Raw genomic sequence first — 12,832 nt, forward strand, 5'->3', positions numbered from 1 at the left:
CAAACTGGATATAATAATTAGCAATTCAGAAACAATGGAGGCCAATTTACAAGTTATCTCTCATGGTTGTTTCTAGAAAGCCCTTCCCTCTTCTCAGATTTTACACTTGTTTGGAGCCCTCTAAGTCATACGGAATTTAAAAGTATAAACACCTTAATTTTTTACAAGCAAATTTGCAAATGTGCCCAGTGTTGGAATATAGGCTGCAGGGGGATTAATGTGTTTACCCAGTGTGACCTGGAAGGGAAACCTGGCAGAGAGCCAATAGCCTACTCTAACTCAAAGCTCGGGAAACTAAGATGTGTTTGTAAACTGCTATTGATCAATTGATCAGGTGATTTCTTTTCTAGGCTCAAAAAAAGATTGCCATAACTGGCATAGCCTCTCAGTCTAAGAGTGATTCCACACACGTTGGATAATGCACTTCCAATCCTCTTTATAGATCGTTCGGGATGGATTTTTTTGTGTGCGGAACAAAAAATCCACCTCAAACGATACAATAAGCATAGGAATTATCAGTATGTCTAATTTTCAACATGGCCCCATCTGTGGATACATAAATCTGGAGACTAGAGCCATGAACAGACAAAACATATTTTCCTACAAACCTGAAAAATAACCCAGGTTTGCAGAAAAATCTGAAACCTAAAAAAAGAAACCAAAGCTTGAATGTAATATTATTAGCAGAAGCAGCACTTGCACCTTTAAGAAATGAATGCCCTCTAAAGTGGCCATTGTGGGGGTTGCTAGGCAACCAAATAATATTGCCAGCCTTGGTTTCTGTTCATAAAGGGTGTTTTCCAGGCCTGTTTTGGCCTTTGAAAGAGGACTCATTGGACCTAGGTCTGGCAGCAGCCACTGACAGATCCAGCTATTCACTACTATTCAATAGCAGCCACTGCAATGGTTACTGCATCATTGTGGTGTGGTTACTGTTTCAGACTAGGATCTAGGAGATCCAGGTCCAAATCCCCTCTCTGCCTTGGAAGCTCACTTGGTGACCTTGGGTCAGTCACATACTCCCAACCTAACCTACCTCAGAGAGTTGTTGCGAGGATAAAATGGAGAAAAAAAGAATGATGTAAAGCTGCTTTGGGCCCCCATTAAGGATGGTATATAGGAAGTCAATAAATAAATAATTGAAGATGAGGGCAGATAAAAGGTTGGTTAGTGGGTGGGAAGGAGAAGGAAGTAAAAATTATTTTAAAACTAAACAAGGCACAAAATGAAATAAATTGTTGAAACAAACAAAATGAATAAAGCCACCAAACAAATCAATTAATCAAAAGTGGAATGATTGTTGCATGTCCTTAATAGGCAAGAGTGTATGAAAAGGAAAACAGCTATGGGGACTCGGTGGGATACCACCACTGCTTGCCAAGGGCTTTTGGTGCCCTTTCCAATGTTGTCATTGTGTGCGTCATGGTATTTAATCCCGTTCTTTCCTGCTGTGCCAAATCCTATACAGCCTCATACTTGTTGTTTTACTCCCTTGTGCATTCCTCATTATTTCATAACTTCTTCCCACTTACAGTCCCAAAGAAGCAGCTCCAGTGTATTCCTTCACAGACACTTAATGGTATAGTAGGATTTATTTCATAACTGCAATGGACATTCCTTTTCATTAATTTCAACAAATAAGCTAACTCTTTCTTTAAAAACATACATAGCAGAGATGCCTTGAACCTGCAGAGGGAAAACAACAGTTGAAAGGCCAAGGCAACATGCAGGTGTAATCAAGACACATAGAGATGTCAGCGAGCACCATGCAAGAGACTGTCATGTTTTCTTTCTAACGTATACCCTATTTAATGGTTCCATGTTTTTTTAAACATGAGTTATTTTGTAAAAGCCTTAGCTCTTAAACTGAACAGGTATTCTTCCTAGAATTTTATACCCTCATACAATTCATACATGATTTATATAATACCTTTTAACAAAGCTCTCAAATCAATTTCAGTTACTTTATATCCTGATTCTAGATATATTGATGCAGAAGCCCCATTAATTTAAACTGAATGTTCTTCCAAACAAGAACTCTTGGAATCAGGCTGTTAATAATTTGGCTGTATATGAAAACAGCCATTTCAACCATCACTAAAGGAGATGAGCACAGCATATTTACTTGCTGATTAATCTGTGTGCAGCAGAAACAAATTGCCAGAGGCTGGGAATAAAACCAACCAGTGGAGACCCTTATTAGGATTCTACTAGTATACTGCTACCTTGTTCTTGGAAGAATATGGCTGCAGTTGGAGAAAGGATATACCTATTCTGTCAAGACTAGGTGTTTCTTCAGGCTTCATACGTAAAACTGTATTCAGACAGGAACTTCCTGTGTTACTGTGTTTAGGCTCTGGCGTTGATCCCACCTAGAATTTTTACAGGCACAGAGTGGTATTGATTTTAGCCAATTCCTCCACCACCACCCCCAAACTATTCCTGGGGGATCTCCTATCTCCCAGGAGCAACATTTTGGGGAGGATACTGTAGGAGGGAAGAAACTCACTTCCCCTCCTTGCACGCACACAAATTCTACGAGGGATCCACCCTTTATCTGGCTATACTATATTTCCATGTACTATGGAAATCACTTTGGGCTGCATTCAAGAAGTTAAAAAGAAAGACTAATATATAAAGAATGAGGCTAATTTGACCATGTTTTCTACATGTAGTGATATTTTTAAAAGTGTTAGAGCATTCAAACATGAAAAAGATCCTCTCCACTGCCAAAACCAGTAGTCCAAAAATAGCTTTGCTGATTGATTCTGCTGAAATATGAACAGCCACAAGCCACTATTTCTTAGATGATCCACTAAGACTTTATCATGTCAAGGAAACGTGGAACAAAAGGTTGGATCCCATGGAAAAGATTCCACAGGAACAAGGCCGGGAAGTAATTTTAGCTGATTCTTTCCCTGCTGCAGCAGCCCTTCAACTCCCCCCTCCGTAGTCCCCTGATCCCCAGGAGCAGCATTTGGGGGGACATTCCAAGCTGCAGTTGGAAAGCAGGGAAGCCACATTTCCATGCATAGAATTTAAATGAGACCCAACGTGAGGGTTTGATAAAAGATACTTTGTGGGCTTTCTTCATTTCCTTAATACATTTTTTAAGAAGCAGATACTGTTAATCTAAATTTGATATATCTGAATGATACTGCAAATATAATGAAAAAAACCCCACACATCTATATATGTTATTTATCAAAATATTTTATGAAGTAATCATAAAATCTAAGAAAATATATTTAACATTGCTGTAGATCATTGAACTATATATACACTGAGCTCACAGTACAGGATTTCTAGGCAGTATTATGAATTTTAAAATACTATTTCAAGGTATCTTTAAAAATCCTCAGACCTTAACTTTTTGTATACCATTCTTTATGCTATTACCATGAGCTATGGTAGCAGATTCCTAAAAAGAACATCATTACCACTAGTATAAAGTAATGTAAAGAAGGAGTCTTCTTATACGAAGATTTTTAATAGCTGTGTATGTGCTGGATGAATTTTGTTGAATGAATTTGCCATTTGAAAAGGAAGTATTATTATGCTGACAATATAATACATTTCATAACTAGTTTACTTTTCCTTCTTTCAAGCAGCAGCTAAGAAAAACAACTAAAAGTAGGGTTTTTTCTGTAATGCTATCATATATGCATTGTTAACATTCACCTGCAAATCCGAAACACATCATTCAACTCAGTGAAACTTATTGCTGAGTGTACATACTGTAAAGCTGTAAAATGGTCACTAGAAAACAGAAAAAAGAGTTGAAAATCAGTAGTCACTGATGCGTGTCACCAAATAGTTTTGTCCAAAGGTATCTTCTTATTTTTTTTAATTAAAGAGGGCCAAAAAGAGAATAGAATGAACTGCAGATCATTTATTTGTAAAACTGATGGAATATAAACATTCTAAGGTGGAAGAAAATGTCAAGCAGAGATTCTTCCTCTAAGGAACTGTGCCCTTTTCCTTCTACCTTTGGAAACTCAGTCTTTGGTCTGCATAACAGCTCTTGAAGTAAAAATATCAGGGTTCACGTTCCAGACCATCCATTTCTCTTGGCCTAGTGCAAATAATAGTGACCTATGAAATACATGAGATAACCATGACCATTTTTTTGCTACTTGCTCTTGAATTTCAATTAAAAAGCTCAGGACATCAGGTAGAAATTTAGGGCAGCACTAGGTGTGAAGTTGTTTAATTAAAACTGTCATGCTTTCCTTTTAGCAACTTTACTCCCAAAACAACAGATTCCCAATTAAATGATTGCTTAGAATGAAACTGCAAGTGTAGCCAAATTTAGTGTTACAGTGCCATCCTAAGCAGAGTTGATCCCTTCTAAGCCCACTGACATCAGTGGATTTGGAAGGGTGCAGCTCTGCTTAGGCTGGCACTGTTAGCTACACACACCAGTACATGAGAACCTCCTTTGCTAAACAGGTGGTTGGTACGGTCAGCTTTGACACCCATTACTTTTTCATAGTAGTAGTAGTAGTAGTAGTAGTAATGTCCTCCCCCAGTCTTATGATTGGGATTGTCAGCCTGACACCCAACCATTTATTTAGTAAGCCATACATATACCTGTGAACATTAGGTATCATTATCCAGGCAATAGTATTTTGTGTCCTCGGAACACATCTAAACAGGCAATCTGTATGTGAAAGCCTGTTTTTATGTACAGATTGGCTTCACTGTGTCAGGAAGAATATTAAATTATACACAGTATAGTTGAACATAAACTTTACATAGAAGTTTATGTAGAGATTTAAGAGTCTGGGGTGAGGTGGACCGATATGAAATCGAGTACATAAATTATAGAAAACATAATGAGCTATTTTACAGATATTTTTAAAAAGAGTGTTTGATACAACTGATTTCATCCAAACCTATTTTTGCTTCTTACACATCAGTAGCATCTAAATTCACTATGACCCACACTTTAATTCCCAATAAATGCATGCTCTCTTCTTGCTTTATAATAGCCTCACTGAGGCCTTGAATGAAAAACAAGAAAAAAAGGATGCTGCAAAGTGAACATAATTACACTTAAACATAATTTGCTATGATACAGAGAAGAAATTAATAAAGAGAGGAGAAATCTTGACACCAAATGTAGTATCAGTTTTCTTTCCTCCTTGCAATCAAGAGCAGTATCTGGAGATGGTTTCTTTAGTTGTGAAGTTGTTTTAACACATTTCATAACAATAATCCAAGAGGTCTGTAGCAATACATATCAGTCCAAATCTGAACATTTTGAAACATATGACAAGCCAAACTAATGAGAGAAATTCATTTAAGACCCGGTTGCAATTTCTTTGATGCTTCATGATCCTCCAATCAACATGATGTAACAATATGCAAATGAGTTAGTCAGATCAAAGAAAAACAGTCTGTACATACCAACATAAGACTGTCCGATCAAGAACAAGTTTAAACATTTACTAAATAATACTGTTTATATGATTTATAGGGGGGGGATTAAATGTTTAAAACTGTATACATCTTCTCTAGTCACACTGTTTGCATTGTATCTATTACATTATCAAACAATACTACCAAGTTCAATGTTTTACTAAAAATAACTTTAGTGTCCCTATTATGAGTCAACTTTTCCACTTCAAAACATGCAGTTCATGCATCTTACAGTTTTACTGCCATAGTCGATACACTCTGGTCCAATACACTCGCAGCAGGCATTATGAAACCATCGGTATTTTGATGCACCCATAGATTCGCAAGAGATCTTACACTGATGTACTGACATGCAATCATCAAAGTAAACCACTGTACACATGCGTTCTAAATGAAGAAAGTGGAAAAGGGCCTTTAGTTTGCTAAACAAAGTTTAACCATAGATCATTCAAACAACGTCATATTTACAACTCTGTTGTTTAATTCACAGTGAATTCCCAGAATCCCTTTGGTAGCTTCACTCCACTGCCCCAAAGACTGTGCAGTAGTGCAACTATTGTGCACCAATTGTAGTTTGTCTCCTTGTATCACTGCATTATGCATCATCTTGTCTACATATGCTCCAAGCCTTGTTGATTTCAAAGGTTGGACAAAGTCACGTTACAGACCTGATAACTGTCCCTGGCCCTCCAGTTGACCATCTCTGCTCTGACTTAACAAGGGTAAAGATAGATGATGTTATGGTTGCTCCCAGTTGCCGAAAAGCGGCCTCTTCAAGGCTTTAGGCATACCGGGCTTCATTCCAATCCCAGCAACCTCATACCAGAGTGCTACAAGGCTCCCACAGGGAAAGGAGACTTGAAGGAAGTGTCCTATCTTCCTCTTTCGGCCTGCCATTTTAAAGATGGATATGGCTTGGCTTCCCTTCTGCCTCTCCCTGCTAAAGTATTTAAGTAATATCATCCAGACATAAAACGTTTCTGAACATGCATTTGAGGATCTGGGATAAATTTATATACTTTCAGTGCAATTCTATGGAGAGTTACACCAGTCTAAGCCCATTGAAGTCAATGGGCTTAGGCTGGAGTAACTCTCCATAGGATTGCACTGTAAATCTAGAGAAAACTAGAAATGCCCAACTTCTGAGTTTCATTTAATGAAGAGTACTCTTGCTGAGAAACATAATTAGGTCAAAGTTTAACATTGGTATAAAAATGGAATGTGTCTGAAGCAATTAGGATTCAGTTTATTCATTACATAAAAAGGGCCAACACACTGTGAATAGCACAAAGAATTATGAACATTTATTTGGCTAACAGAAAAAGCAGCATAGTACTTTTTTAAAAAAAATGTGTTTAATTTTTTTAATTTGGAAAAAATTCTAGCTAAGGGAGAATCTTAAAAGTTATTTAAATCTTGTTAGAATGGAAACTGCATAAAGAAATATTCCATACCATTTGTCACCTATTCATATAAAAATAAACAATACAAACCTGAAATGTATAGTTCAATAATTAAAACATTTTCTGCTCCCAGGTAAAACAGAATAAACCAAAGATCAAAGTGATTTTTTCCTCTTTCTTGGCATCAAGGTTGTCTTTCAAGAGACGCGTCAGACTACTGCACAATGAATTACAAAATACTAAAGGAGACTGACAATACCATCCTAAAACTCCTTTCTTAAATCTTACAGAATAGACCCAAGTTGGAGACTGGGTTGCTCTGAAGGAACAAGCCTAAGAAAGTTCACTCAAAAGTATGCCATGGTTTGTTCAATGGTATTTACTCTCAAGAAAGTGTTTTTAAAATTACAATCTAAATGCCAAATTCAGTGTGAGAGAAATTGCTTTACCAAATGTGTTCATCAATTTCTGAGATAACCTTAAAAAGGAAGTTCTCTCTTTCTAACAAGGAATAATGAAACAGTGATATCCATCTTTTTGGTATAATTTCCACCTTTTTTGTTGGTTTTGGTTTCCTGTCACATTATATCAAGAGTACCTATCCCAAAACTCTGGAATAGGGAATCACACTTTAAACCCCTCTTCCCCACATGTAAATCACTCTTCTCTCCTCTTGATTTTTTAAAGGCACAGGCTCATACATTTAACTTCAATAATATTACCTTTGTCATTGGAGTATGGTATGTGGACATTGTTGTTTGGAATAGAGACATTTTGATGTTGGGGATGGTTCACTGATTCTAAAAATGAGACTAAGTTTTCATGATGTGATAATTCTTCTGTAACAGGGAAGGAAACAATGTTCCAGTTCAGCTGAGTGTCACCTTCTGTGAGCGCCCGAAAGAGGGAAGGGATTGGCTCATGCAGTTCTTCAACAGTACTTTTGGAAGTTGGAGGTGTGTCACTGTAATTGCGAGGGTTGCACATCCCTGCAGACCAATTAACATTAAACAAAAAATTAATGGAGAAAAAGCACACAAAAAGCAGCATTTTAAAAATTATGAGACACTGACTAATATCCTCTCATAGGGATTTAAAGAAGTAGTTTCTGAGATGGAAATGTGCTGCAACATAAATGTACAAATGAAATCCATCACATTCTGTCCCGTTTATATTTTCTCTTAGAACTGACATAACATTTTCCTGTGCAGCCGGTGGGAAGATTCATATCCCACACCCCATATTCAGATGTGTACAATTCTTAACACAGAGAGGCATTCAGAGGGCTAAAGCAAACACTTTCTTCCACTCATTAAGTCTCAGGGTATTCTACAGAAAAGGAGCTTTGTTTGTGTGATTGCTTGTTTTTGCTACTATTTGTAACATTTAGGATTGGGGCAGGGACAGAAAAACACTTGCATTAAGTCAATTTATCCCATGTACTTTCCTGAATTCCTCTTGTGCTCTTCCGGATTTATTTATAAACAATGTTTGCAAGAAACAATGCCAAGGCATTGGTCACCTATTTAATCTGGCAAAAAGTAAGGGATACCTTGGGAAGTGGGATGCAGAGTGAACTTAAAAAATATTTCCTTCAAGTGGAGTCACTCAACCCTTGTTTTCTTGTGAGAAGATCAATAATAAATACCTTTCTCTTAGATATAAATCTGAATCTAATAGGCATAACACTTGTGTTCTGCCTGTCAGGATTGTATTTACACAAAGCTTATTTGATTACAATTCAAGAATCTGCTCATCTGCTTCACTAACTAATTTAATCCCCTGCCAGAATTACAAAGAATAACATCACAAATCACACTAGAGTAGTAAACCTACATTCAGACATACTAGAGACTGCATATATTTTATGGCATAACTGAACATTGCTGCTTGGGTGCTTCTGTGTTGTATTAGTGATGTCTGCCAATTCACTAAAACCTTGTCCCAAGGGGTCAATCATGTCATGTAGATTCTTTTGTTAAGCAAAACGTGTTCATGTGCACATACCTAGCCTACACTGACAACTGTGGAAACTAAAGGCTAAAGAAGCAGTTCACTTCATTCAAAGACACTGGGCAGAAAAATGTCCAGAGTTTTGTTCTTCTGTGGAAAACTTCCATTTGTAAAGATTAGTTGTTTCGTTGATTAGTTGATTAGTTGTACGTTCCCCGGAGATCGCTTCGATCAGCGAATAAATGTTTACTGGTGGTCCCTGGCCCTAAGGAAGCCCGCCTCGCTTCAACCAGGGCCAGGGCCTTTTCAGTCCTGGCCCCAGCCTGGTGGAACGCTCTGTCAATGGAAACCCGAGCCCAGCGGGACATATTATCGTTCTGCCGGGCCTGTAAGACAGAGCTGTTCTGCCAGGCGTTCGGTGGTTGAAGGGGGCGGTGCCATGTTGGCCTCCCACCTTTGGGGTGGGGGAGGGTTCTCCCCACCACTGCACCTTGTTAATTTGTTTTATTATTTGTATATTGATTTTAGTTTTTGTTTTTATCGATTTTAACTGTTCACCGCCCAGAGCCCCTGGGGATGGGCAGTATATAAATTGAATAAATAAATAAATAAATAAAAATAAAATTAATAAAAATGAATGTATCACACTGCCAGCACAATGTCAGGCAAGTTTAGCATTTTCAAAGTTATAATTAATGTTTTTCAGGTGAAGTATCCTTAGAAATGGTGTGAAACAGTACATGTACGGTTTACTGATTTGTAAATGGGGTGGGGGAATAAAACCCCAAGCACAAATAATAAGCAAAATTTTAAAAATTAAGTTATGACTTAGCCAACACTTCTTAACCAAAGCTTCTGCCTCTCACATGGCAAAAGGGATACTATGATCACCAATCTGATGTGGAACTAAAAAGTGATGCTACAAAGAGCAACAGGGAAACTGAGGTGCACCAGTTACTTCCATAGATGAGATAAATTCTCTTGAAATAGATGAGTGTACAACAATGTCTGTGTCTATTATACAGAGCTCTTTGGGTATGCTGAAATTGTCGCCTCAGTAGTTTTCAGTGCTTTCCCCCCCTTTAAATGTATAGATGGTTAATAAAGTACATTTTATGTTGTCTGTAGATTTTTGTAGATGTCATCCCAATAAAAATAATTTCCACATAAAGCTTTGAATTTGTTTCAACAACTTTCAAATTTTAAGTACTGTGGGAAGATACAGCCTTCCTCACAACCTGGAGAGAAGGGTACCTTGTACTACAAGATAGAAAACTTGTTAGAAATTAATTTTAGATTTTTCCCCCTTGAATATTTATTCAAGTTTTTTAGTGTCTAAGATCTTAGGTTCAAAACATATTTGTTGTTTCAAATTTTAAAAAATTATAACTTCATAAAAAATCATACTAATATGAGTTATCTAATGTGCAAAAGGGACTGTTAGATCTACACAAAGAAACATTCTGCTTTCTGTCAAAGTATTGGCTGTTTTCAGACTGTGAAGCACAACAACTTCTGACCCTTCAAACAATTGGGACATTTCCCTCACTGGATACTCAGGGTAGAAATATATCCCCAACTAATATGTATAAGTTTTTTATTATACATATTAGTTGGGGATATATTTTTTATAAGTTTTTTATAAGTTATTTCAGGTCACGTATTTGTTGCTACTGGAACATAAAACTGACACAGAATACTTGTAACATTTTGTTTACTATCTGTATCAAAATAAATACACTAAATCAGATCATACTCATTTAGAGCACTTGAAAGTTTTGCAGTTCATATTTTTCCAGAAAAGCTGCATCACTTTTATTTGATCCAAGACTACATAAGACAGTATCAGTCTATTTATTCTACAGGCTACACATCAGATAACAGTTTAGTAAATGAATTAGTTGCATCTATGACATTTCTAAATTTTTGAAAGGAACTTCATTATTTTAATAATTTGTCTATCCACTAAAGGAAGTAATATTTTTAGTGCAATCCTAAAAATAGTTACTCCAGTCTAAGCCCATTGAAGTCAATGGGCTTAGACTGGAGTAACTCTGCTTAGGATTGCACTGTTTGTAGGAAAATGCATGTTCATGGGATCTAAGTAAGCATAGTCTATGGAATAGGATCTATAGCTGCACCGAGTGACATATTTATGGTGGCCATTCCAATTAGGCGCAAATGTACAACATTATATTTTTCATTTATATCTTAATCACATGTATTGCATATTTTAAACTTTCAAACCAAGTATAAACAAGCCCATTATTTGTTTTTAAAACATTCTCCATCATGTTTTGACTCTCACTGTAAAATTCAGTTCTTTAATACACATTTCTGTTTTGCATATTTTGAAGCTATTCTTGTTTTGTGCATGCCTACTAATGTATCACCACCAAAATATACCCAGTGGCAAACTGCTAGTTTGCAAACTGCTAGTTTGCCACTGGCTAGGGAGGTGGTGAGCTGCCCTTCAGCTGCCTAAGGAGGTGGTGAGCTCCCCTTCACTGACAGTTTTCAAGAAGAGGCTGGATGAATATTTGTCAGAGATGCTTTAGGCTGATCCTGCACTGGGCAGAGGGTTGGACTAGATGGTCTGTATGACCCCTTCCAACTCTATGATTCTGTGTGTGACTGGTCATCTAATGCTCATGTAAAAAGGATTGTGTTTTATGGAGATTTGTTCCTATAGCTTCTCCCATCAGTCTGCTGTGCCCTTCTAGTCTCCTTATAGAACTCTGAAATACACTATTCAGATGCTCATCAGAAAATGTGAGGAAATTATAGATATGAACAGATCCATATATATGGTTTGTTAAGGAACCATTTCACAACAAAATTGAAGGGCAAAAAGTGCCTCTGCTCCCACACCTGGCTTATTGTTCTATCCTTTGTCTTCTGCAGAAACAAAAATCCAAAGTGCACTATGGTTATCACGGTCCTTGTGCCATCTTTTGCTCTTATCCAAGTGACTTTTGTCCAATCTGATTGACATAATTGCAATGAGAGCCTGTGTAGCGTAGTGGTTAAGAGTGTCAGACTAGGATCTGGGAAACCCAGGCTCAAATCCCCACTCTGGCATTGGTAGCTTTGGCCAGTCACACGGTCTCAGCCTCTTAGCTCATAGGGTTGTTATGAGGATAAAATGGAAGAGAGTAGAACGATGTAAGCTGCTTTGTTTCTCTAAATGAGGGGTCTCCTTGTGAGTTGGGGAAACTAGCATTCAGGGAGAGACAGTGAGAGGAGTTAACTGCCGGATTGCCACCAATATATACCAAGCTCAAACCAGGTTACATGAGGAACGGGCTTATGATATTCTTATGATATTTTATATTCACAATCTGCTCTTTCAGTAAGGAGAAGGGATACGGCTGCTAACAGTTCCTGCCCCCGCAATGAAGGAGTCACGACTCCAGCGTGTAAGTTCATTGAACTTACATGGAGAGGCAGAAGGCATAGAGGTTCTAGTCAGGGAGGAAAGTGAAGAAGGGGGTGAGGGAATAGGATTAGGGAGGCAGAATCATCAACTACCCCCCCCCCCCCAAAAGTGTTTTGGACAAAAACGAAAAAAATGATTTTTTCCTATCTAGCACCATGGTCTAGAGCAAGGAAAGGGAATGGGGGGCGGGGTTCCTATATCCTCCGCAGGGTCTTGCACCCTGCTGATAAACAGCTCTTGGTGGCCCCTGGCCCACAGGACAGTCATCTGGCCTTGACCAGAGCCAGGGTGTTTTCAGCCCTGGCGGAACATGCTCCCAGTTGAGATCCGGGCCCTGTGGGACCTGTTACAGTTCTGCAGGGCTTGTAAAACGGACATGTTCGGCCGGGCCTTTGGTGAGAACCAGCAAATTGTCCCCTACTGACCCCTCTCATGTATTCTATCATTGGCTGCCCTAGGTTTGCACCATAGCTGTACCCATGTTATTTAGATAATCTGATGTAGCCTGTATTGTTTATGGCGCCAGTTTTGTACTCTGTATTGTACTGAGCTTTTAAATATTTTTTTTAGATAATTGTTTGTTATTTTAATACATAATGTTTTCCTTTGTTGT

At 37.9% G+C, this 12,832-nt stretch overlaps 1 protein-coding gene across 3 annotated transcripts in view; it reads right to left on the minus strand.

Annotated features, from left to right (window-relative positions):
- Positions 1 to 1,584: 1,584 nt before the first annotated feature.
- Positions 1,585 to 12,832, minus strand: part of TWSG1 (twisted gastrulation BMP signaling modulator 1) — a 32,981-nt gene continuing 21,733 nt past the window's right edge. For all 3 annotated transcript variants that reach the window (XM_054984397.1, XM_054984396.1, XM_054984395.1), the window contains exons 4-5: positions 7,550 to 7,816; positions 1,585 to 5,811 (exon numbers count right to left, since the gene is read on the minus strand). In XM_054984397.1, coding sequence (XP_054840372.1) covers positions 5,630 to 5,811; positions 7,550 to 7,816 — 449 coding nt within the window. In that variant the 3' untranslated portion in view covers positions 1,585 to 5,629. The remainder of the gene's footprint in view (positions 5,812 to 7,549; positions 7,817 to 12,832) is intronic.

Source organism: Eublepharis macularius, chromosome 7 (assembly GCF_028583425.1).
Source record: "Eublepharis macularius isolate TG4126 chromosome 7, MPM_Emac_v1.0, whole genome shotgun sequence".
Lineage (NCBI taxonomy): Eukaryota > Metazoa > Chordata > Lepidosauria > Squamata > Eublepharidae > Eublepharis > Eublepharis macularius.